Here is a 24,925-nt window from a genome sequence, read left to right as displayed (position 1 = left end):
AGCATTTCAAGTAGCTAGCATTAAAGCCTTGAGCCACTAGCACATGGCTTAGGATTTTTTAACCTATACACGATAGAATATACCAGTGCTAAAATGTGCTGTTTTGCATTATGCTAATTTGTAATTAGCATACTCAAGAGATTTTTAATTCTCCTCTTTAGGTCAGCCTTACAATCAGTTGGCTATCTTAGCTTCTTCCAAAGGAGACCATCTGACCACAATTTTCTACTACTGCAGAAGCATTGCTGTGAAGTTCCCTTTCCCAGCTGCCTCCACTAATCTACAAAAAGCACTTTCTAAAGCACTGGAAAGGTAATGTTATCTTTTTTCTAATGTTTCCTGTAACTTGGAACCTTAATCTCTCAAGTTTTGGTATATAGAAAATAATGGTCAATGACCTGTGCTTCTTGTGTTTGTAATACACATATAGATAGATCATAATCATTTTGTGTAGTCAGTGAACTTTACCCAATCTGTGATTTGATCTCAGGTGAGTACTAAGTAACTGAATATGTTCTAGTTGAAAAGTCAAATGCAGAGCTGTCTTTGGGAATCAAAACTCAGATAACTTGTTTTTGCAAGCCAATTTCTCTTATAAGTCATTTTGGCCATTTTCTTGCTTAAGATTCATGGAAATTTTTCTTTGATTTCAGCCGGGATGAAGTGAAAACCAAATGGAGTGTTTCTGATTTCATCAAGGCTTTTATTAAATTCCATGGTCATGTGTACCTGAGTAAGAGTTTGGAAAAGTTGAGTCCTCTTCGAGAGAAATTGGAAGAACAGTTTAAGGTTAGATTCTAAAAATAGAAACATCTTTATTCTATCTAAATAAGAAAGCATAATATATGGAGGGAATTGATCCCCAGTTTTTATACCATTTTTAACTGAACCACTAGTAAAATTTAAATTTGAAATATATAAAATTTGTGTATATGGAAGCCACTCAATTTTAATTGAGCTACAGTATCCAAAGAAATACAATAGCAGTGTGGTCACTGCAGAATACGTGTCAAAGTAGAAAAAAAAAATCTTTAGTTTTGAAAGTAAGTATTGTTTTTGCTAGGTGTTAAATTCTTAGGTATGATTCTGTTACCTTCTTTATAGTTACTGCCCCCTGCAGCTAATGCTCATTATTACTCTGCTTCAGTCCCATCAGGATTTATGATAGCTTGAAAGAAAGCAATGGGAACTTTAGTCAGCAGAAATACATTTTATTATATAGATATAAAATTAAGTAACCTATGCTCTTAATATGAAACAATCTTAATGTACTAATGATCTGTCATTAGTGTATAAAGTTACAATCAACCAATAAAATGAAATAATGCTCTCTCATTAGTTTGCTACAGTCTTTATTTTATTTTTTTGCGAGTCCTGGGGCTTGAACTCAGGTTCTGGGCACTGTCTCTGAGCCTTTTTGTGCTCAAGGTTAGAGCTTTACCACTTGAACCACGGAGCCACCTCCAGCTTCTTTTTGAGTAGTTTATTGGAGGTAAAGAGTTTCATGGGGACTTTTCTGCCTGGGCTGGCTTCAAACAGTGATCCTGAGATCTCAGTCTCCTGAGTAGATAAAATTACATACATGGGCCTGGGAATGCAGCTTACTGGTAGAGTGCTTGCCTAGCATGCATGAAGCCCTGGGTTCAATTCCTCAGTACCACATAAACAGATAAGGCTGGAAGCTGGGCACCAGTGGCTCACACCTATAATCCTAGCTATTCAGGAAGCTGAGATCTGAGGATCTCAGTCCAGGCAGGAAAGTTCATGAAATTCTTATCTCTAATAAACCACACAGAAAACCAGAAGTAGCCCTGTGGCTCTAGTGGTAGAAAGCTAGTCTTGAGCTGAAGAGCTGAGGGACAGTACTCAGGCCCAAATTTCAAGTCCCATGACCAACCAAAAAACAAAACCAAACCAAAAGAAAAAGCTAGAAGTGACATTGTAGCTGAAGGGGTAGAGTACTAGCCTTGACCTAAAGAATCTCTGGGACAGCACCCAGGCCCTGAGTTCAAGTCCCATAACTGGCCAAAAAAAAGAGACAGGCATGAGCCACTACTAAAAAGTTAATTTTAATGTAATATAACACCTAAAATGGGAGGGACAGAATAAAAATAATAAAATCAAAATATTTGTGTTGTGTATCAGTCACTATTTTAGACACTAGAATCAGTACTGAACAGTTTCTTGATTAATTTTGTCTGATGATTTTCCTGTATGTATATAAAAGCAGCACATTTAAAGAAAGTTTAGAACTTGGACAGTTAAATGAATAAGCCAAATACAGCCAATGTAAAATAGTTTTGCAGGTAATTATTTTGAGTTAGGTAATTCTGGAGTTTAAACTTAATACTTTCTGTTTGCTAGATGCTCTGTTATTTGAGCCACACCTTCAGCCTTAGTTGAAATTTTATATATGTAAGAGATTATGCTGCCAGGCACTGGTGGCTCATGCCTATAATCCTAGCTACTCAGGATTAAGTTCTAAGCCAGCCCAGGCAGAAAAGTTTGTGACTCTTACCTCCAATTAACCACCAGAAAAACCAGAAGTGCTTTGGCTCAAAGTGATAGAACACTAGCCTTGAGTGAAAACATTCAGGGATAGTGCCCAAGCCCTAAGTTCAAGCTCCAGAGAGAGAGATAGAAATAGTTTTAAATAAACTTTTAGTACCCTTTTCTATTTCCTGTTTTTCCTACTGGCTTTTTAGTGCATGATATTTATAAGGTAGAATGTGAAAGAAATAACTGTCCTTTTATGTGCTATACTATACTTAACCTAGAAGAGGCCAGCCTGGGCTGGCTTGCTTTGAACTGTGATCCTCACATCTCAGCATCCTGAGTAGCCAGGTTACAGATGTGAGCCACCGGCACCTGGCTTAAAGAATTGATTTTTAAAGAGAACATTCCAAAAATTAAAACTGAAATCTTAAATTTTAAGTTAAAATCTTTTAAGTGAGAAAGTATGGGTTCTTTTTAGAAAGCTTAGGCTTTATATTGACTGCCATCATTCTTGGATGGTTTCATATAATCTTTTTGTGTGTGTGCCAGTCCTGGGGCTTGAACTCGGAACCTGAGTGCTGTCCCTAGGTTTTTTTGCTCAAAGCTAGCACTTCACCACTTGAGCCACAGCTCTACTTCTGGCTTTTTGTTGGTCAATCGGAGATGAGTCTCATGGACTTTTCTGCCTGGACTGTCTTCAAACCCCAAAATATCCAAGTAGCTCTTAACTTTGATAAAGACAAGATAGGGTTATAATCTAAAATGATGGCATATATTAAAGTAGAAGTATAATTTATTTAGAGGCTACCAGTTGGGTTTCTGAGTGATATTGTTTGTGTATGTGTGCTGTACCAGTATTTGAACTCGGGGTTCTCTGCCACTTGAATCCTATATCTAGTTTGGTAGACTTTTCTGCTCAGAGTAGCTTTTGAACCAAGATTTTCTAGGTCTCTGTCTCCTGAGTAGGATTACATGTGTGAGCTACCACCAGTGCCCAACTTATTAACTTTATTTATAGTCCTCTTTAGCATGTTACCATAAACAGTTACCAGGTAAATGAGTTTGGGTTAAAATCATACATGAGCATATCACACAAAATTTACAATATCTTATAAGTTACCTATACTGATTGCTCCAGCATTCTATTTATCCTGTGTTCCATGGGTTGTTTTGGATGTTCATGCTGTGCCTTATTTATAAATGTTTCTTTAAATATGTGAAGCTTTGAAGGTGAAAATTTTAAGCCAAATCTTAGAGGTGTTGTCTTATGTATCAAGAATTTTTAAAGTATTGGTCTTTTCTTGAAAATCTTTTACTACATGTATCTGTTTTCCAATCACTGATTCCAGTTTAACATGTTAATATGTATATATCTCTTAGAAAGCAACTTTTAATCCTCCAAAAAAACTTTTCTTGGAGTGTGAGTGTGTTTGTGTGTGGGGTGTGTGTGTGTGTGTGTGTGTGTGTGTGTGAGAGAGAGAGAGAGAGAGAGAGAGGAGAGAGAGAACAGAGCACTTCTTTTTTTAGGGTAAAAGATGTTAGTTTGACAATCACCTTAAATAATTTGTTAGTGTCTGAATTTATTTCAGAGCAAAATATCACCTTGGGAAATACTGAGATTAAGAGCAGAAAAGGTCATTCGTGTACTTTACCATGTGTTACCAAATACAGGCTACCTGTTTATTCTTGATGGTTTAATTCTAAGATAGTTCCTACTCTTGATAACATATATATGTATTTTTTTCTCTTTTTGCAGAGGCTGCTATTTCAAAAAGCTTTCAATTCTCAGCAGTTAGTTCATGTTACTGTCATTAACCTGTTTCAACTTCATCACCTCCGTGACTTTAGCAATGAAACAGAGCAGCATAGTTACAGTCAAGATGAGCAGCTGTGTTGGACACAGTTACTAGCCCTCTTTAGTGAGTAGTAAATCATTTAACTTTGATGGGTGTCATGATGATATTTCAGTTTGAACTTGTATATAGTTTTAAGTATCTTATACTTTCTGAATTTTTTTTCCTTCTTTTTAAGTGTCTTTTCTTGGCATCCTGTGTAAGTGTCCTCTCCAGAATGAGTCTCAGGAGGAGTCTTATAATGCCTATCCCCTCCCTGCAGTCAAGGTCTCCATGGACTGGTTGAGACTTAGACCCAGAGTCTTTCAGGAGTCAGTGGTGGATGAAAGACAATAGTAAGTATTTGGAATTTCATGTTAGCTTGTGTGCTTTTGTATGATATTCTTAGATATGTAGAAATGGCCTTCTAAAACACAGCATTTAAACAGTAGACAACTATTTTTCTGCCTACTTTCTGGAAACAACTGAAAAACCTCTTTGTATGCCTTTCATAATTATTTGAGTTTTTCATATGAAGTAGTCTTAAAGATTGGTGACTTCCTGTATCTTCTGTGTTCCCAGTTACCACCCAAGGGAGAAACATTGCAAATTGAACTTGACATAAAATCAGTTTCTTATCCTTAACACTGTGCCACAGTTTCCTTTTGGGGAAATAAAAGGAAGAGATTTTTATTTCGTGGATTATCTTCTACTCACAAACTCTTTGACGTTGCCTGGCATACCCAAGTTTAGTCTAAACCAAATTTTATGTTTATTTTAATTATAGGGTATTAATTTTTTTTTTTACTCTTGCCATTTTTTTTCTGTAATCTTTACTCAAAGCAATTCTGATAGTTCTTAAGAGTTACTGGTTTTTACAGTGAGAAAGGTAGTGTATTTTTTTGTGCTGGTCCTGAGGCTTGAACTCTGGACTTTTGGGCACTGTCCGTGAGTTGCTTTTGCTCAAGATTCTCGTACCATTTGAGCCACAGCACCACTTCGAGCTTTTTTGAGCAGTTTATTGAAGGTAAGGGTCCCACAGAGTTTCCTGCCTGGGCTGGCTTCCAACCATGGTCCTCAGATCTCAGCCTCCTAAATAGTAGGTAAGGTTACGGGAATGAGCCACCAGCACCCGGCCCTTATCTGATTTTTGAGAATAAGGTATTGCTAATTTGTGCCTAGGCTAGCATTGAACTGTGATCCTCCTATTTTTGCCTCTTGAGTAGTTGGAATTACAGGCATTAGCCACCAGTACCAATTGAACATGGACTTTGCCTTATTGCTGAAGAAAAGGCATTGTTCATAACTCGCTTTGAAAAATGTGATTTGGGTGTGGTGTATTCATATCAACAGAATAAAGAACTAGCACTGAGTTGTATACCTAATAATTGAAAATATGTGCTGATTTCTCTGTTTTCTAAGTAAATACCACATTTCCATGTTTAAAATATCAAAATTAGTTTTATTATTAAATGATTTGTAATGGTGTGTCATGGAAACTCTTTGGTTTATATTTTTGTCTAGATACGCTGGAAAATATGTTTTAGGGAATTATATAGACTTTAAGATTCCAAAATAAGGGGGAAATATTAGATCATCCAGATAACATTTTCATGACTTTAGTACTAGTGTTCTGTATGTAAAAATAAAGTTTGAACTTTAGCTTTATTTAATTTACAGCATTTGGCCTTGGCTAATTTCTCTTCTGAATAGTTTTCATCCCCATGAAGAAGATCTCTCAAGCACTAATGGTAAGTAAAGGCTACCCATATATTGTGGCTATCTTCCTCTATTGCTTCTGGGGGGCTTAAAGCCAAAGAAAAACAGGCTTTTGGTGAGATAACTTTGACTTTAAATTCAGTATTTCAGCTTTGACTTTAAGCCTGGTACTGGGTAAATGGGTAAAAGTAGAGATAATAGTCTCCCACTCTTTGCTATATTTGAGTGAGTCCAGAGTATGGAGTAATACACATAAATTCATTCCTTCTTAATTCTTACTCCCACCAGCCCCCATTATAGAGTTTGAACTCAAGGCCTGGTCACAGTCCCTAAACTCTTTTTTGCTCAAGGCTGGCACTCTACCACTTTGAGCCACAGCTCTACTTCTACTTTCTGAGTAGTTTATTGAAGATGAAGAGTCTCATGGACTTGCCTGCCTAGGCTGGTTTTAAACCATGATCTGTAGATCTCAGCCTTTTGAGTAGCTATAATTATAGGCATGAGCCTCCAACACCTAACTTCATTCTCACTGATTTTTAAAAAGAAAAATAATGTGATCAGTATTTAGTGTTAAAGTAATTAAAATCTATTCTTCGTAGAAAATTAAATGCATGGACAAATTGCTCAAAGTTCTCTCATAGTATAGTACTTTGTACTTCACATGCTACTTCCTTGGGTCTTTTTCTTAACTGTACAAGCATAAGAAATGTTAGTGTCTGCTCGAGCTTTGTACTCACTTTTTAAATTTAACAATATAGTGTTAACATTTCCTTTTGTCACTAATAATTTTGGAAGCACAATTTTGTTGGGTTCAAAATTTTCTGCCATATTGCATGTGTCATAAGCATTTCAGTCCCTGTTACTTTAAATTTTTTCCCATTACAAACAGTATAGTACTATGCAACCTGATTATTCTTCCATTAGTTCAGTATTCTTCAAATGTTAATTTGCAAGCAAACTGCATGGTTCTTGGTTAAAGTACAGTTTTATTGTTCAGTAGGTTTAGAACAATGCCCAAGAGTCTGCATTTCTTGTAAGTTCATTGTGATATGAATGATATTGTCACTCAATCCTTTGAGTAAAGAACATACGTATTCTAAACATTGGGAAGACTAAGGCTGTTGATAAAAAATGTTTGCCATAGTTAACCACCTGAACACTGACTATCAGGGCTCCAAAGTAACATGCTAGGTTTTAAAATAAGGCTTATTCTATATAAATACATAGAGATAGATAGGTATAGATAGATAGATATAGATAGATACAAAGAGCAAAGAACTACGCATTATGATTCTTTAAATTCTTTTATTTTTTTAAAGTTTCTTCATTTAGTGAGCAGTATTCTACCAAACCCAATAGTATTTTTAATGAAATCATTTACAGATTTTTATTTCTTCCTTTTAGCTACACCACTTCCAGAGGAATTTGAGTTACAAGGATTCTTGGCATTGAGACCCTCTTTCAGGTAGGTAACTGCCAAAGAAGGTCTGTTTCACTTCTGTTGCTTGTAGGATGAAAATGAATAAGAAAGAATCAGACACAAATGTAAAGAATCAGGCACATCTTATTTTCATAATAGCAACTAATAATGACTGTTTTGTTGTATATGTCATGCCTATAATCCTTCAGAATGCTTAAGAAAATATAGAAGAAAGAAATGGAAAATAATTGTTTCTCTCAAGTGACCATTATACTTTGATATTTTTCTTGACATTAAACCAAAGCCAAGTGCTGGTGGTTCATAATCCTAGCTACTCACGATGTGAGGATTGTGGTTTGAGGCCACCCTGGGCAGGAAAGTCTGTGAGACTCTTATCTCCAGCTAGCCAGCAAAAAGGCAGAAGTGGAGGTATTGGTCAAGTGGTGGAGTGCTAGTCTTAAGCAGAAAAGCCTAAGAGACAGCACCCAGGCACTAAGTAAGCCCCAGTAATGACTGGCACAAAAAATAAATACATACAAACCAAAGATTATTACTTATGCCTTTCCTGTTTTTTTTTTCCATTTTATTCCTGTCTCCTCTTCCTTCTTTTTGAAATTATGCTTTAAAATAACACAAAATACACAACTTCATGTTCCTCTAATGTTTCTGAATCTTTTGCTTCATCAAACTTGTCACTTTTTTGCCATCCATAACTTAAGATTACTAGTGCACTCCTAGATAGATAACAGATTCCAATAACTTTTCAATAGTATATCCTTTTGAGTTTTTCTTGATCTTCTTCCTTCACAAGATTTTTTTCCTTATCTCTGTTCTCTATCCACCTTTAATCAGTTTTACTTTTTTTTCTTTTTTTTTTTGTCAGTCATAGGGCTTGAATTCTGGGTCTGAGCTCTGTCCCTGCTCTCTTCAGCTCAAGGCTAGCGCTCTACAGCTTGAGCTCCACTTCAACAGTTTCACTTTTTTATATCACATATATTTCCAGGATTCTTTCCTTGTTCTTTCCTTCTGACTCTGTATAGTCTTCTTGAATTTTTATGTTACATTCTGTCTTGAGTTTTATCTGTTGGATAGTTCTCACTTTTTTGATTTAGTTTGAGTCTCCATTACTTACAATATATCCCTTTCACATTTTAAACTGAAATATGAAAGTTAAAATGATATTATCCTGTTTGGTCATTAAGATTAATTTTCTATGTTTCTTATCTGTGCTTAGAAATAAAAAAAGCCTTTATATCTGTTAGTGTTCTCCCCAAGTCTTACAATTCTTTAACCAACATGTCTCATAAATTCAGTCATTGCCTTCTTTTTTGCCAGTCCTAGGGCTGGAACTCAGGACCTGAGCCCTGTCCCTGAACTTCTTTTTCTCAAGGTTACCACTCTACCGCTTGAGCCACAGCACCACTTCTGGCTTTTTCTGTTTATGTGGTACTAAGGATTCGGTCTCAGGGTTTTATGCATACTAGACAAGCACTCTACCACTAAGCTACATTCCCAGTCCCAGTGCCTTCTTTTTAACATTTACTTGGAGCATAAAAAGCCTTCGTACAGTCTTTCTTTGTGTTTCATTTTTGTACTGCTTTTTTCAGCATTATGGTTTGTCACTTCCTTTCCCTTCGCACCAGTTCTTACACATACTATATGCTCAGTGTCCTGTTCTTTAAAAGCTTCATATTTTTATTTCTCCACACACCTTGCTTATGCTGTATCTAGAACATTTCCTCCACTTCTGCCTTTACTTTCCCAGCCTGGTAAGCAGTTATCTATACCCAACAAGGTCCAACTCAAATGTCATTTACTCCATGAAACAAAACAGTTCCCAGAACTTCCTGGAAAGAACTCATTCTTTTGTTCTCTTTGCATAGTTATTATTAAAATGTTGCTCATTCCTAAAAGTAGGAATGTTTTCTCACTTATCTTTGTGTCTTCAGCCTTTAGCATACTTAAATTATTCTTTCTTAAATGATTCTTAAATTATTTTCTTTTTAAAAATTTTAAATTTAATGGTGGAGAGATCTGAAAATCATTTTTTTCAAGTTAACTTCTCATCTATATTCACTGTGATATTTATGTACATTCATATAATATATACATTTAGCATGGGCTAGTTTAAAGTGGTTTGATTAATACTATTTATTAGAAGGGTCACCTTAGCATTGCCATTGCAATTTTAAGCAAATTACGCAGAAGGCAGGTAAGTCCTTATATAAAATTTTATGTTTGCATAAAGGGATGTAGCACTAGTGGTAGAGTCTGGTATATTCATAGTCCTGGGTTTGGTCCCTAGCACTGAGGGTAGAGGGAACAACCATTATTCTTAAAATGAAAAAAGAATCACCTCTAATAGGAGGTTGTGTGGAGTTTAGCTAGTAAATTAAATGAAAGGAAAAGTATTACATTAATACAATGAGCTTGTATGTCCTCTGCTTCATTCTGTTGTATTTAAAATACTGGCAAATATAATTTTAAACAAATTTAGTTGTGATTATATTAAAAGTTTAAACCTTACAGAAAATATCTGGAAACTATTGCAGATCGTTGGGTAAATTTGGTTGTTTAGAAGATGCCTTTAGAGTTTAATGCTTTTTAATTTGTCATGTCAATTCTAGGAACTTAGATTTTTCCAAAGGCCACCAGGGTATCACAGGAGATAAAGAAGGTCAACAACGACGGATACGGCAGCAGCGTTTGATCGCTATAGGAAAATGGATTGCTGATAATCAGCCTGGGTATGTCCATCAGACTTTTGGCTGTTTTCTTTTTAATCACCTTATCAGTACATGCACACATAAATGCTGTTATGAACAAAGTAAAAATATTTGTATATAGTGATTATATTTGTATTTAATAACTAATGTGTAAATACATATTTGTATATAATAGTGCCTAATTGTGACTCTAATCACAATTACACTGTCTATTCTAGAGGACTTGGTCTTGTCTTCCTTGTTTATCATGATCTTTTGCTTTTAATTTATAAATATCTAGATAAATGGAACTGGTTGTACATTCTTGTCACAATGATTTATATGGGCAAGGATATGGTCAGTTTCAGTCAGGGTAGAAGAGGATGATACTACTGTCTAAATAGGTATAATTGGTGTAGTGGAAAGAAAACAGATTTTAGAATCAGATTTCAATTTAGTTACTAGACTCTGCCGCTTTCTAGGTGCATGCCATTGGGATCTCCCCCAGTAGATTATAGCCTTTGATGACTTTGGAAAAGCAATAATTTCATATTTTTTTGTATTAAGGTTTCTGTCATAATAATGTAGAGATTTAAATACTTGCTTGCATGTTTAAATGAACTTATCATCTCTGAGCTTAAGTTTCCACACCTATAAAATAGTTATATTGGGTGCCATAACTTATGCCTGTAATCCTAGGTACTCAAGTGACTGAGATCTGAGGACCACAGTTCAAAGCCAGCTGGGCAGGAAAGTCCTTGAGACTCTGTCTTATCTCCAACTAACCACCAAAAAACAAGTGGAGTTTTGGCTCAAGTGGTTCAAGTGAGCAAAAAAGTATAGGGACAGTGCCCTGGCCCTGAGGTCAAGCCTCAGTACTGGCTCCTAGCATAATAATTATATATAGCTACCTTATATCAAGAGCTTAGATTAGTTTCTTGAACATGTTTAGTTAAAGTAACTATTAGCAAATTTTGAAAAGGGCAGGGGATAATATGTTATGCTGATGTTAAGTGTGTTCATGAGATCCCAACTTTCTTATCTTTTAATCTTTTAAGTAGTTATAGAAAAGAGTTGCCATTTAACAAAGCAATACATGAGTACAATATATCTTGATCAATGTTACCCCTTTCAACATTGTCACCCATTGCTCCCTTACCCACCACTTTTCTTACTCTTCTTCATTTTGTAGGGATATGCATTGGATTCTTATCTGCATTTTCCCCTTCTTCATTGGTCTACCCCTTTCCACTTGACCTCCCACCCTACCCCTTTTGAGTACTCTCTTCCTGGTGTTTTCTTTTGCTGAACTTTTTGGCTTTCTAAGGAATTGCACTATTGGAGATCTCCCTTGAACCTACTTACTGTATGTCAGTTAATACATTTATAAACACTTGCATTCCACCCAGTATATTAGGAGTCCGTAAGCTAAATCTAGCTTCCACATACAAAGGAAAACATGGATCCTTTGTCTCTCTGGGCCTGACTTCATATAATTTTTTCTAAGTCTTTCCTGCCATTTCTTTACAAATGACACAATATCATTTTTTCTAATGGATGAGTAAAATTCCAATCTGTATAGAGACCACATTTTCTTGATCCATTTGTCCATTGAGGGTGTATGGGGTGATTCCATACCTTGGCTACAGTGAATAGTGCTGCAATAAACATGATTGTGCTGGTGGCTTTACTGTATCCTAGCTTGCAATCTTAGGGGTAAATGCCCAGGAGTGGAATTGCTGGATCATAGGAGACCCCAGGTTTCTGAGAACTACACTTTGTTACATAATATTCTTTCCATAACTTTTAGGTCTAGAATTATATTGATTATTATACCAACAGACAATTATTTACTGATTTTTAGGCTTGTATTTTTCACTTTGAAATTTACTTTTATGTTTTTTTGTAGGCTCATTCAGTGTGAAAATGAGGTAGGAAAGTTGTTGTTTATCACAGAAATTCCAGAGTTAATACTGGAAGACCCCAGTGAAGCCAAAGAGAACCTCATTCTACAAGAAACATCTGTGATAGAGTCGCTGGCTGCTGATGGGAGCTCAGGACTGAAATCAGTGCTGTCTACAGGCCGAAATCTAAGCAACAACTGTGACACAGGAGAGAAACCAGTGGTCACCTTCAAAGAGAACATTAAGCCACGAGAAGCGAACAGAGACCAAGGAAGAAGCTTTCCTCCCAAAGAGGTGAGAAGGGACTATAGCAAAGGAATAACTATAACTAAGAATGATGGAAAGAAGGACAACAACAAGAGGAAAACTGAAACCAAGAAATGCACCTTAGAAAAGTTACAGGAAACAGGAAAGCAGAGTGTGGCAGTGCAGGTAAGCTGTATTTGAACTATAAAACAGGTAGAAGAAGACTCACACACAAGGCAAGATTTCTTATTTTGTTTCTTGAGCCTTGAGCAATAGCTGTTCTGAAGGTTAACTGCATTCTTTGAATGCATAATGAGGTATGTAAAGATTTATAGAATAACCATTATTGGGAGTTATAATGTGAGTGAAAAAGTCTCAACTTGATTTTAAATTTCTATCCATATTTAAGTGAGATGACCAACTGTGGAGCCATTGGTTTCCTCACAGGATTATTTTTTTCTGAAAGGTTTAAGTACTATTTGTTAATGTTACAGTAGAGATTTAGAGGTCCTTTATAGATCCTATAGAACCAAGGGTGTATATTAGGGCTTACACAGTTTTCATTAAGTTTCCTATACTCCCTAGCTTCCATAAACTAGGTAAAATGTATTCTTTGTGGGGAAAAAAAATGAGCCTCTTTTACTTGATATTTTACCCCTGTCTTATAGCTGGTAGCAATACTATCATTTTAATATTCTTACTCATGGGAATTGGCAAAACAAGAACTCAAATCTTTTCCTGGAAAAAGACTGCTCAGTTATCTGTGACTTTTCTTGTAGTTTTCCAAAGAGATACAGATACTTTCATCTAAACAGAACTATTATGGATAAGTACTTAAGTAGCTGTATGATTAGTTGACATGACAAATGTATGTTTAGATAAAGGAACTTTACATTTTCGAAAGCTGCTTACAAATAGTACTTTTATTTTCCCAATAGAATTCTTTAAGGGCAAAATAAGAAATTAATGTTATATATTTTATGATTTCCAGTAGGAAAACAAACAGGAAAAAATATGCTAGAAATTAGGAAAGGCATGGTGAGAGAAAGAGAGAGGCAGAGAGACAGAGAGAGAGAGACAGAGAGATGGTGGAAAAAGGCATGAGAAGGTTCAGTGTTTGAGGGATAACAAGAACAGAATTTCCTGTGTAACCTTTCTCTATTCTCTCTAATAGCTTCCAGTAATAAAATCTCCTTTTTCTGTCCCTAATCCATGTCTAATCTACCTGTAGATAAAGCTTTTTATAAGCAATATATCATTATACTGTATACTTATCCCAGACTTTCTATAAATGCTACCTTTTTCCCTCTTTGCTCAATCTCAGCAGTTCGTATGGCATCTGCTTCTTACTTCTTTTTCCTTTACTGCTTTCTTGTTACATTGTGGAGGCCTAATTATACACTAAAGGCTGCCTAAATGAAATTGAACTTTAGGATCACCTCCTGGTTATGGTCTTTGTTAATTCATAGTTCAGCATAAAGAGCCCTGGGTCACATAAAGCCAGCTTTCATATCATAGGCAAGTTTTTTAACCTGTTAACATCAGGTATCACAGTTATAAAACAAATGGGCTTTAAGGTCCTTTCTATATTTACTGTCTTTGTGATTTATGTGAAACCAAAACAATTAGTAAAAACTAAGCCATTATATCTTTCTTTTATTGATGACTAAATAACTGAATTTTCTATATTTAACTTGATCAATCGGAATATCTTCAACAAAGGTTTTTTGATATGATGGGATTTCAAAACTTTCTTGGGAACATATGCTTCTTTCTGACATAATTGAGTTCCAGGTTTTTATAGTTTTGCCTCCATTGGTCGTAGGTAAAATCTCAGACAGAATTAAGAAAAACTCCAGTATCTGAAGCCAGGAAAACCCCTGTATCTCAAACCCCAAGCCAAGCAAGTAACTCTCAGTTCATCCCCATTCATCACCCTGGAGCCTTTCCTCCTCTTCCCAGCCGACCAGGTAAATATGTCTGTTCTATCTATGTGGGGATTTCATAATTTCTGATTGAACAGTGTATTCGTGGAGTAGCTTTACTAAACCATAATGTTAAAAGGTAGAAAGAAGTTTGATTTTCCCTAGTGCTTATTAATTACTTTTGAACCATTTCTCTGTAGGTTGCATATAAGTGCATCTGTATTAGCATGAAAATATTATTATATTAGACCAGACAAGCCACTTTTAGAATACTCTATTTACTTCTGTGGATAGAAGGAAACTAGCCAAGTCTCTAATTCTTAAAACCAAGTTGAAGTTTGACAACATAGTTGGTCTGTTGCTTTTATGTGTTAGTTCCCCTACTCCAAAAAAATGACATTTCCCCCTTTCTTTTGCCAAGATTCGTTAGAACTAAAGCTGTGTTCTTCTATTTTGAAGGGTTCCCGCCCCCAACATATGTTATCCCCCCTCCTGTGGCATTTTCTATGGGCTCAGGTTACACCTTCCCAGCTGGTGTTTCTGTCCCAGGAACCTTTCTTCAGCCTACAGCTCACTCTCCAGCAGGAAACCAGGTGCAAGCTGGGAAACAGTCCCACATTCCTTACAGCCAGCAACGGCCCTCTGGACCAGGGCCAATGAACCAGGGACCTCAACAATCACAGCCACCTTCCCAGCAACCCCTTACATCTTTACCAACTCAGCCAACAGCACAGTCTACAAGCCAGCTGCAGGTTCAAGCTCTAGCTCAGCAACAACAATCCCCTACAAAAGCTGTGGCAGCTCTGGGGAAAAGCCCGCCTCACCACTCTGGATTCCAGCAGGTAAGTTACGTCTTCATTACTGTTTCCTGTTGATACTAATGGCCATCTTTCTAGAAGATTTAGTGTAAGTAGTTGTCTTATTTGAATCTAAACTACTGAGTGGAAATGGAAATACAGTCTTGTTGAAGTGTGACACCAAGCTAAAAAGCAGGAGGGGGAAACATACATTCTTGTTTTTTCTCACATAGATACATGGATACACATACATTTCAACCTCTTTAAGTAATGGATTTTGAAAGCGAGTACAAATTTACTGTTCATAATTTGCTCCTAGAAATCTGTATTGCAAAAACCAAAGGTTTTTGTTAGTTGTAAAATCCCTCAGATCCATGAACGTGATAGTATACATCGATGTTATATTTTACTTTATCTTGATGATAGCCATCTCTTTTTAGTATCAACAGGCAGATGCCTCCAAACAGCTGTGGAGTCCCCCTCAGGTTCAAGGCCCACTGGGGAAAATCATGCCTGTGAAGCAGCCCTATTACCTTCAGACCCCAGACCCCATAAAACTGTTTGAGCCACCATTGCAACCTCCTGTGATGCAGCAACAGCCTCTAGAAAAAAAAAGGAAGCCTTTTCCCATGGAGCCATATAACCATAATCCCTCAGAAGTCAAGGTCCCAGAATTCTACTGGGACCCTTCCTACAGTGTGGCTGATAACAGAGCTGTAATGGCACAGCAAGCAAACATGGACCGCAGGGGCAAACGGTCCCCAGGAGTCTTCCGTCCAGAGCAGGATCCAGTGTCCAGAATGCCATTTGAGGTATGTGCGCTTTCCCGTCATCAGGTTCTTCAGAGACAGGCCTGAGGTTACATAACCTTTTCTACTAGATACTGTATGTATATATTTGTACTTTAAAGTTGACACAAAAATCTCACATAATTTATGGGAAATGGCTGTTATAAAGAACACTGATGCTTTAGTGTACTGTAACACTTGGCCTCTTCAGAATTAAAACATAGGTTTTAATTTGGGGAGCTGAAAAACTTAGTAACTAATTCATAAATGTGATTGTTTGGTAAAGAAATGTGCAGGAATCTCTGGCCTGGTGTGTGAAAACTTTGAGACAAATAGTTCTTCTCAGATGAGCTGAGTCATTTAAGTTTAAAAATGACTTACTAAATATAGAGATTGCTTTCTGAAAGGCACAAAACTTGTCAGTTATCTTAGGGGAATTCTCTTTCCTTGCTCTTTTTATTCATGAGAAACAGGTATATGTTTGTAACTTCTTTAAAGAGCTGGTTCTTCATTAGCACAAAATACAGAATCATCTTGCTCCATTGTATTGTTTTGCTCAGTAGCCACACATTAATGCTTTGTCTTCTGTGTAATTTTACTCCTTTCTTTTGTCTTGAGTCTTTTTCCACCATTGTCCTCATGTTCCTTTGTGTTTATACTTCATAACCTTTTCCTCTGCATAACCATCTTATTTCATTATTGATCACTTCTCTACTTGACTATAGTCACCTGCCAGCCTAATCATTCTACTAGTCCTTTATGCTTTTGTCATCCCTAATTATATTGATCCTTTCTGTCACTAGGACCCCAAGGGCTCCCCTCTGCTTCCTCCGGACCTGTTAAAAAGTCTGGCTGCCTTGGAGGAAGAGGAAGAGCTGATTTTTTCTAACCCTCCTGATCTTTACCCAGCTTTGTTGGGGCCTCTCGCCTCTCTTCCTGGACGAAGCCTCTTTGTATGTATTTGACATAATACTGCTGCTTGCTCTAACCCCAACCCATTTTCTGAGAGTGTGCAGTATATAGTATAGGTAATACCTTCTTTCTGAGGCTTTCCTTCCTATGGAAGTATATTAAAAAAAAATTTCTGATAGCCTTAAATTAGCCTTAAAATGGTTCTGGAGCATGATAAACCATTGCTGATTTTAGTTGCTACAGTTCACAGAGTAACAGCTTGGACATATATATATATCATCCAGAAAGTATCCTGCAGATCTGTCAAACTCATTGCAGCTATCACTTCTCTCTAGCCCCAGAAATTTCAAGTGTTACTTAATCTTTCTTAGGAATAGTAAGATTTTATACATATCCAAAATATGAAAAGAAATGGGTTCTATTTTTTTTTTGACTGATAGGATTGAACATATGTAGCCCTTTTTTGTTTGCTTAACTGAATCTGAAAAGAGCCTTAGATTCATAAATTGAGTAGAAATTAAGAGTATTTTATTTATAAGCATTACTGGAATGCCATAAACGAGTAGTTATGAAATAAATCACAGGGATAATATAATACAAAATATTAATAGCCTGGAGGTGTGGCTCCAGTTGTAGAGTGCCAGCTGTGAGCAAGCAAGCTAAGCAAGAGCATGAGGCCCCGAGTTCAAGCCCTACCTAGTACTACCCATGTTACCCCCCAATTTTTTTTATTAGTGATACCTTTTTTAAAAGTCTTCTAGAACCAACCAGGTGCAGGTGGCTCATGCTTATAATCTTAGCTAAGCTACTCAGGAGTCTTGAGATCTGAGGATCACTTTCAAAAGCAAGCCCAGGCAAGAAAGTCTATGAGACTTTTTAAAAAAAATTTTTTTTTAATTTTTTGGGGGGTCATGAGGCCTGAACCCTGGGCCTGGGTGCTGTCCCTCAGCTCTTCAGCTCAAGGCTAGTGCTCTACTACTTGAGCCACAGCGCCACTTCTGGCTTTTTTCTTTTTGTTTATGTGGTGCTGAGGAATCGAACCCAGGACCTCAGGCATGCAAGGCAAGCGCTCTACCACTGAGACTCTTTAACTCTAGTTTAATCACCATAAAGCCAGAACTAGAGTTGTGGTTCAAGTGGTACAGCACTAATCTTGAGCCCTCGGACCCTGAATTCAAGCCCCAGGACCAGCACACGCACAAAATTAAGTATTCTAGAGCCCAGCCTGCAAAAAAAAACCCACAAAACCATTCCTTATGCTTATCAGTATTTTTATTTTTATTGAGGGTGAGGAATGTAAGAGGTATAAAGAGAGTATACACCGAGAGTTTTGTCCACTCGTGTGTGTGTGTGTGTGTGTGTGTGTGTGTGTGTGTGTGTGTGTGTGTGTGTACACCCATATATGTGGGCAGTTACTGGAATTTGAACTTGGGGCTATGCACTTGTGAGGCAAGCACTTAGTCACTGGAGCCACACCTTGAGCCATTTATTCTTTAGCTTATTTTTAAGCAGGGGTCTTCCTTGAACTGAGAAGCTTCTACTTTGATTTCAGGCATGTACAATTGTACCTGGCCCCCTTTCACTTATATCTAAATAAAATCAAAGATTCTGAGTTTTTCTCTCTTGCTATTTCTGTTCTGTAATCACAAGGCAATAAAATACTCATAAAATCAAAATGTATTAATTATAGTTCTGGGGAAAATTTAAGAACAGCTTCCATGGCAGTAGTCACTATCCTTGGTGCTTTGTAAGTTCTCACAAGCATGTGCCTGGGGGAGTGACAGCAGAGGCCTTCCTTCAAGTTAGCAGTAGTACCTGGAAGTTTATTTCATGGTGGCAGTGCCATGGTTGGGTTGGGAGCATAGGAATTATGAGAGGTGTCTCGCATGTAAGCCTTTCATGTTGCTTTTCTGCTGGGATGGCTTGAGGTGCTAAGATAGCACCTTTCTATCTACTTGTTTCCTTTTTTGTGTTATTTCTGTCCCTTAGTATGGAAACAGGAACTGATTGTAGAACAAATGAGAGCTTTCAATCTTCTCTTTTTTGTTTCTTTCCTTTCTTTCCTCTTTCCCTCCCTCCCTTTATTTTCCATTTTGAAAATAAACTGAGGAAAACAGTAATTGTGGCTTTTGTTGTTAACAAGATAATAATATGTATAGAAGTGTTTTGCATGTAGTAGGTACTTAGTAGTTTTATTAATTTTCTATTCAAGGGCAGTGAACTTTAGAGGTCTAGTGTTCTTTTTCCCCCATAACTTTCTTGGGGCCAGTAAGTATAAATTTGACTTTTAATATTTTAATATATACCACAAACACAGTTGCTTAGGAAACCCACACACAAAACCAGTTAACCAGTTTGATTTTTTTTTTTAAGTCATCAATGTTAATGTTAAAAACTTTTAGGGAGTAAGCAGTGTTAAAGCAGTTAAGCATCTTGAACTTCTTCTACAGCTATTAACCAGGGATTCCTGAGCTTTGTGCCTAAAAACACACAGTACCTGCTTCCCAGGGTCTCTGATCCCAGAACTTGACTAGATGCACTTATAAAGAGTTCTGACTTGCCTGAGGCAGTTGGCACTTAGCTGGTGTCATGGTATTCACAAATTGAATCTACATTTTCTAAGCCTTGTGTTAGGTACATGGAATGAATACAAGTATGCTTAAATGGTGGTCTTTCACTTTGGCTGCATAGTATTTTAAGATGAATGTTAAGAAAAATGTAAGAAATCACTTAACTTCCCCCCCCTTTTTTTTTCTTCCCCTGGAACGATGAAGAAATCCTTACTGGAGAAACCCTCAGAGCTCATGTCACATTCATCCTCTTTCCTGTCCCTCACTGGATTCTCTCTTAATCAGGTAGATACCTAATTTTTTTTTTAAATTTTTTATTGTAAAGATACTATACAGAGGGTTACAGTTACATGAGTAAGGTAATGAGTACACTTCCTATTGAGCATTGTTATCCTCTCCATTGTTTTCCCCCTACTATCCCTCAGGTAGATACCTAATTAAAAGTCTTCCTTTGTGCTTTTATATTATAGGGTGCTAATTTTCTTCCATTCTATGTGGGTACATCTTTCCCTTCCTTCCATATAATTCTATCTTTTAGTTACTGGTTTTATCCTGTCTCTGTTGGGCTCAGATTAGTAACCTATATATTATGCGCTTGAAGCTTTAAACTTCTTAAAATTCTTACAAGTTTTGTTTACCCAAATAATTATTCACATTTAAGACACAGAAAGAAATGAAAGCTTCAGGTGGGTATCTATAAACATGACATTTCCTTTTCTTAAATAAGCTTTTGTTCTTATAGTGAGTTTACAGCCTAACTATCCTCTTGCAGGAAAGATACCCAAATAGTAGTGTGTTCAATGAGGTATATGGGAAAAACCTGACAACCAACTCCAAAGCAGAACTCAGTCCCTCACTGGCCCCCCAGGAAACATCACTGTACTCCCTTTTTGAAGGGACTCCATGGTCTCCATCACTTCCTGCCAGTTCAGGTATGAACTAGTCTTTAAATTATAAACTTACCATTCTATACATTCAGCTTTACAGTGTTAGTCTGATTCTATATTATAGACATACACCCTGTGATTTTTTTGTTGTTGTTTTGGGTAGTCAGGTACCTGTGGGTCATGCCTATAATCCTAGCTACTTAGGAGGCTGAGATCTGAGGATCCTGGTTCAAAGCCAGCCCAAGTGGAGCTTTACTCAAGTAATAGATCTCTAACCTTAAGCAGAAAGTCTCAGGGACAACACCAAAGGCCCTGAGTTCAAGCCCCAGGCCTGGAACTATGTACATGAGCATGCATACATAAACAGTTACCCTAGATAAATAGTAGGGTTACAAAAAAGAAAAATGAGTTGTGTCTTGAGGTGTAATCAGTTTTTGAATCTTTTCAGTAGGTGTTCATTCATCTCAGCTTTATAGTCTACTTTTGTAGAAAGTTTAGGTTAAGAAATTCTGTCTCTGGCTGGGCTTAGTGGTAGTGCTTGCCTATCATGCATGAAACCCTGGGTTCAATTCCTCAGTACCACATACACAGAAATGCCAGAAGTGGTGCTGTGGCTCAAGTGGTAGAATACTATCCTTGAGCAAAAGAAGCTCAGGGACAGTGCTCAGACCCTGAGTTCAAACCCCAACACTGGCCAAAACGTGCCAGAATTACAAATTTGATGAGCAAAATTATATTTTCCTTTGATATTTTTAGGCAAAGAATCTAAAGCAAATTAGTGCTTCTGTCACATTCCTTTATGGGACCTTTATTTTGCCTTTCCTCCAAAGGCCTTGTCATTTTTAGTAAAATAGAGGCCGGTGATAAGATATGTAAGAAACACTAGTTGTGATGTTTGTGAAATGTTTTTTCTATATCATTCCTTGTGTCGCTGTTAATAGATCATTCAACACCAGCCAGCCAGTCTCCTCATTCCTCTAATCCAAGCAGCTTGCCCAGCTCTCCTCCAACACACAACCATAATTCTGCTCCATTCTCTAACTTTGGACCCATTGGGACTCCAGATAACAGGGATAGGAGGCCTGCAGATCGATGGAAAACTGATAAACCAGGTGAGATCCCAACTTCATTACCTACCTAATAAGAATGGAATAACTTCCTCTGTTTTTACCTGGGATTTAGCAATAAATAAAACATATTAAATTCTTCTCTGTTTCCATCCCTTAGCCATGGGTGGGTTTGGTGTTGACTATCTCTCAGCAACGTCATCGTCTGAGAGCAGTTGGCATCAGGCCAGCACTCCAAGTGGCACCTGGACAGGCCATGGCCCCTCCATGGAGGATTCCTCTACTGTTCTCATGGAAAGCCTAAAGGTGAGTGGATTTCAGAAACAAGAGCTACAGGATTCTAGAAGCAGAAATGCTTCCATTTTCACACACAAATAAATAGACTGACTTCTACAGCGCTTAGACTTGACAGCGCATAGAACATATACAGCAGTGTCTACAGATAGTCTACCTTACATGATATCTTCCTTGAATATTGTAATATTTTAATGTGAATTCACTAATGATAAGAAGGGTCAGAGGACTAGAAACACAAACTTAAACCTAAGGTCAAGCATCTTCACATGTTTAAGACTTCTGATCAAGTGAAAGAAGAGTTACATGATTTTAGTAGTTTTGTTTGCCTAAAACCTTTATAATAAATATATCCTTTTCCAGTTTTCACCTTTTCCAGTTTAAAATCTTACTAGTAACTATAGTGACAATTTTCTCATAGCTGGATTGTGTTAGAAGTTTGCATGGAGTTTTTTGGATATATATATATATATATATATATATATATATATATATATATGCCTTTATAGCTGGCTGGAATTAAAAACCAAATACTTGTCAGACACCCAAAGCATTTGATCTCTGTTGACAACATTTGGACTGTTTTTCAGTCTATCTGGTCCAGTTCCATGATGCATCCTGGACCTTCAGCTCTGGAGCAGTTGTTAATGCAGCAGAAGCAGAAACAGCAGCGGGGACAAGGCACCATGAACCCACCACACTGAGGCCACAGTAGCAACCTTGAGAATGAAGGCTCCATAAACCATGGCATGTTGGGTTTGCAGGACTGGCCCACATAGTCCTCTGCAGGTGGCAGCCCTCTTGTCTGTTTCTTGCTGTCAAGAGGGTGTAAGTGTTCCACCAGCCCGCTGAGTGTGCACGAAATGTTCGCAGTGCAACAAAAAGAAAAACCATCAGGAACTCTCCGTCCCCCGGGGCCTTCCGGAGGGAGAGAGGAACTGCTGTTTGTCTCACTCAGTCACCTGATATCACCACCTCTCACCTCCTCCGTCGTGCATGTCCCTAGCCACATGGGAAGTGAAAGCTGAGAAGGGAAGGCAGGTGGGAGAAGCCAATGGGAACTTCTCAGTCCTTTTTTCCTCTTTGGGGAATAAAATAGGAATCCATTAATGATTGCTTTGCTGACTGAGAATGTAGTTGAAATTACTCTTGAACATCTTTTATTATTGTTATTACTCTCAGTAGTAAGACATCACACTGAATTCTTCCATATACAGGTGTGCTTCTGGTCAGTGTGTAGCAAAGACAGTCAGTCCTGATCGCTGCTCCTATGAGAGGTCGGTGGTGGTAGGACGCAGAACCGACCTCTTCAGCCAGTGGGAGTGTTCCCTAACAGAGAGAACAAGGCCCCTCAGAAAGTTCTGGTTAGGCCTCCTCTGGCCTAGTGACTCAGCAGGAAATGTCCTTCACCCTGTAGGTGCTGGAGCTCCAATCGAGGATATAGTGTGGGTGGTGCTGCTGCTGGGCTGGACTAGCAAGTGACTGCTATAAGAGTTCAAATTAACGTTTTTGATTTCCTGTACCTTTTGCAGTAGCCAGCAAGCAGTCTCGCAAAAGACAGGCTAGTCCATTCGTGGCCTGACACGTTTTAGTAGGTGGAAGCTTTCAGTGTGGTTTTTTGTTTGGTTGATTGATTTTTGTGCCTCATCCTGCTTACCAGCCTCCTGTGCTTGTCTCCGTTCATTTTTTTTTAACCCTATGCTGTGCGCTAGCAATTGATTTTACTCCTAATGTGTACAACATCTCACCAAGAAGCAACAGCATGGGGACCAGCGGTCAGGCCCAGAGACAGTCTGAAGAGGAAGGAAGCAGTGATGTCTGCAGAACCACAGAGGAGCCAGGCCCCTGCCCAGCTGTAGCCTCCCAGCCTCCACCTCATGAGTGAACATCAAGAGGCAACATGGACATATGCACGTCATGCACAGGAGAAAACATAACGAAGGCCATTTTGGAAAAGCAAAAGAAAGGAAGATAAACTTTATTTGATATTTATTAGGAGGAAAGAGGACTGAAGATGTTCTTGCGTAGACACAGGAGGACAGAATTTCTGTTAGTCATTTCCTGGAAAAGTAATGTTTTAAGGGGAAATTATGGAAACAATCTAAATGTCCAATTGCTGTGCTAGCGGTAGGGATTATTTTCTGGGAGGTCTGTGTGTGTGAGTGTGTAAGTGTGTGTGTGTGTGCGTGTGCGTGCGTGCACCCATCTGCTATCCCAAAGGGAAGGGGTGTGTGTATGAGTGTGTAGAACTTAGCTGGAAAACAGCTGCAGAGCAAAGCACATCTAGGAGCCCCGGTTGTCTCTGGAGTTTAAGCAACCCCAGCAATGAAAAGGGGTGAGATAATGCTTATTGCTCTTCAGAAAGAGTGGTTGGAGCCCCCTAAGCTTACATTATTGCTCTTTTAGTTTGACATGGTGTTTGGGTTTTTTTTGTTTTGTTTTGTTTTTGAAAGATCTGAAGGGTGAAGCCCCCTACCCGATGGCAATATGAAACCCTTTGTGCTTCTCTCTCGTCCCTTCCATGTGTTCCCCCTTTTTCCTCTTCCTCCTTCCTAAGCTGCTTTCCCTGTTACCTTTACCCAGTTTATGTGTTTGAGCTCTGCATTCAGGCAGCTGCAACATTCCAGTGTTTGAACTGTCACTGATTCTTGCACCCTAGACAAGCTAACCAGGTTTACCATCTCCCTCCCGGTAGTGCCCCTGTGCCCATCTACAGCCCCAGTCTGCATGAAAATTTGATGTTTGGAATAGTCTATGACTTTTGGGATGGGTTCCTCGCCTTGTCATCCTCACAGTGGAATAATGAGGAGGGGGAGGAGAATCTTCATCAGAAACTGGTTTTATGTAGTAAATTTTATTTTGTGATTTTTTTTTGTTATTTTTGTTTGCTGCTTTTTATTTGGAGTTTATTTTTCCTCCTAGATTTTTTGTTTTGTTTTGTTTTTGTCTATCTGTGCAAGACCTGCAGCTGCTGAAATCAGCTTTGCCTTTAATTAAACTATGTTCTCTCCAACCAGATCTGTGTGTAGATTATTTCTTTTCTATCCTGAAGGGCACAGTATTGAAGGAATCCAATTTAAAGAATTTTAACAACTGAAACCCAAGGGAAAACATAGTCAGAATGTGGGTTTGTTGGGGATTATTTTTGCTTTTGGTAGCATTCCCAACCAACGAATTAGTATGTAAAGTGATAAGTAGAAATTATCAGAGTTATTTAATAAGTTATGTAAAAGAGTTAACAGCCCACCATTTTTATGCCTATCGTAGCTGTTACTGAAGCAGTTCTGAGATATTTTATCTTTTTGGCCTTCAGAATTCACTAAACCTTATTATCATCAAAGCAGTTATTATTACTGGTCCTGG

General features: G+C 37.8%; 1 protein-coding gene across 9 annotated transcripts in view; it reads left to right on the top strand.

Annotated features, from left to right (window-relative positions):
- The window catches only part of Smg7 (SMG7 nonsense mediated mRNA decay factor), a 70,344-nt gene extending 45,764 nt beyond the window's left edge, over nucleotides 1–24,580 (top strand). For 3 of the 9 annotated variants that reach the window (XM_042674238.1, XM_042674237.1, XM_042674244.1), the window contains 17 exons: nucleotides 162–312; nucleotides 654–789; nucleotides 4,253–4,415; nucleotides 4,528–4,684; nucleotides 6,009–6,079; nucleotides 7,452–7,512; nucleotides 10,095–10,214; nucleotides 12,082–12,508; nucleotides 14,148–14,292; nucleotides 14,707–15,089; nucleotides 15,485–15,856; nucleotides 16,636–16,785; nucleotides 19,519–19,599; nucleotides 20,087–20,246; nucleotides 21,143–21,313; nucleotides 21,429–21,574; nucleotides 22,153–24,580. In XM_042674238.1, the coding sequence (XP_042530172.1) occupies nucleotides 162–312; nucleotides 654–789; nucleotides 4,253–4,415; nucleotides 4,528–4,684; nucleotides 6,009–6,079; nucleotides 7,452–7,512; nucleotides 10,095–10,214; nucleotides 12,082–12,508; nucleotides 14,148–14,292; nucleotides 14,707–15,089; nucleotides 15,485–15,856; nucleotides 16,636–16,785; nucleotides 19,519–19,599; nucleotides 20,087–20,246; nucleotides 21,143–21,313; nucleotides 21,429–21,574; nucleotides 22,153–22,266 (3,008 nt within the window). In that variant the 3' untranslated portion in view covers nucleotides 22,267–24,580. The remainder of the gene's footprint in view (nucleotides 1–161; nucleotides 313–653; nucleotides 790–4,252; nucleotides 4,416–4,527; nucleotides 4,685–6,008; nucleotides 6,080–7,451; nucleotides 7,513–10,094; nucleotides 10,215–12,081; nucleotides 12,509–14,147; nucleotides 14,293–14,706; nucleotides 15,090–15,484; nucleotides 15,857–16,635; nucleotides 16,786–19,518; nucleotides 19,600–20,086; nucleotides 20,247–21,142; nucleotides 21,314–21,428; nucleotides 21,575–22,152) is intronic. The other 6 variants (XM_042674241.1, XM_042674239.1, XM_042674242.1 and 3 more) reach the window with 4 other exon arrangements.
- The last annotated feature ends 345 nt before the right edge of the window (nucleotides 24,581–24,925 follow it).

Source organism: Dipodomys spectabilis, unplaced genomic scaffold (assembly GCF_019054845.1).
Source record: "Dipodomys spectabilis isolate Male_0828 unplaced genomic scaffold, ASM1905484v1 ptg000019l, whole genome shotgun sequence".
NCBI classification, from domain to species: domain Eukaryota; kingdom Metazoa; phylum Chordata; class Mammalia; order Rodentia; family Heteromyidae; genus Dipodomys; species Dipodomys spectabilis.
This window is presented reverse-complemented; position numbering and strand designations above follow the sequence as displayed.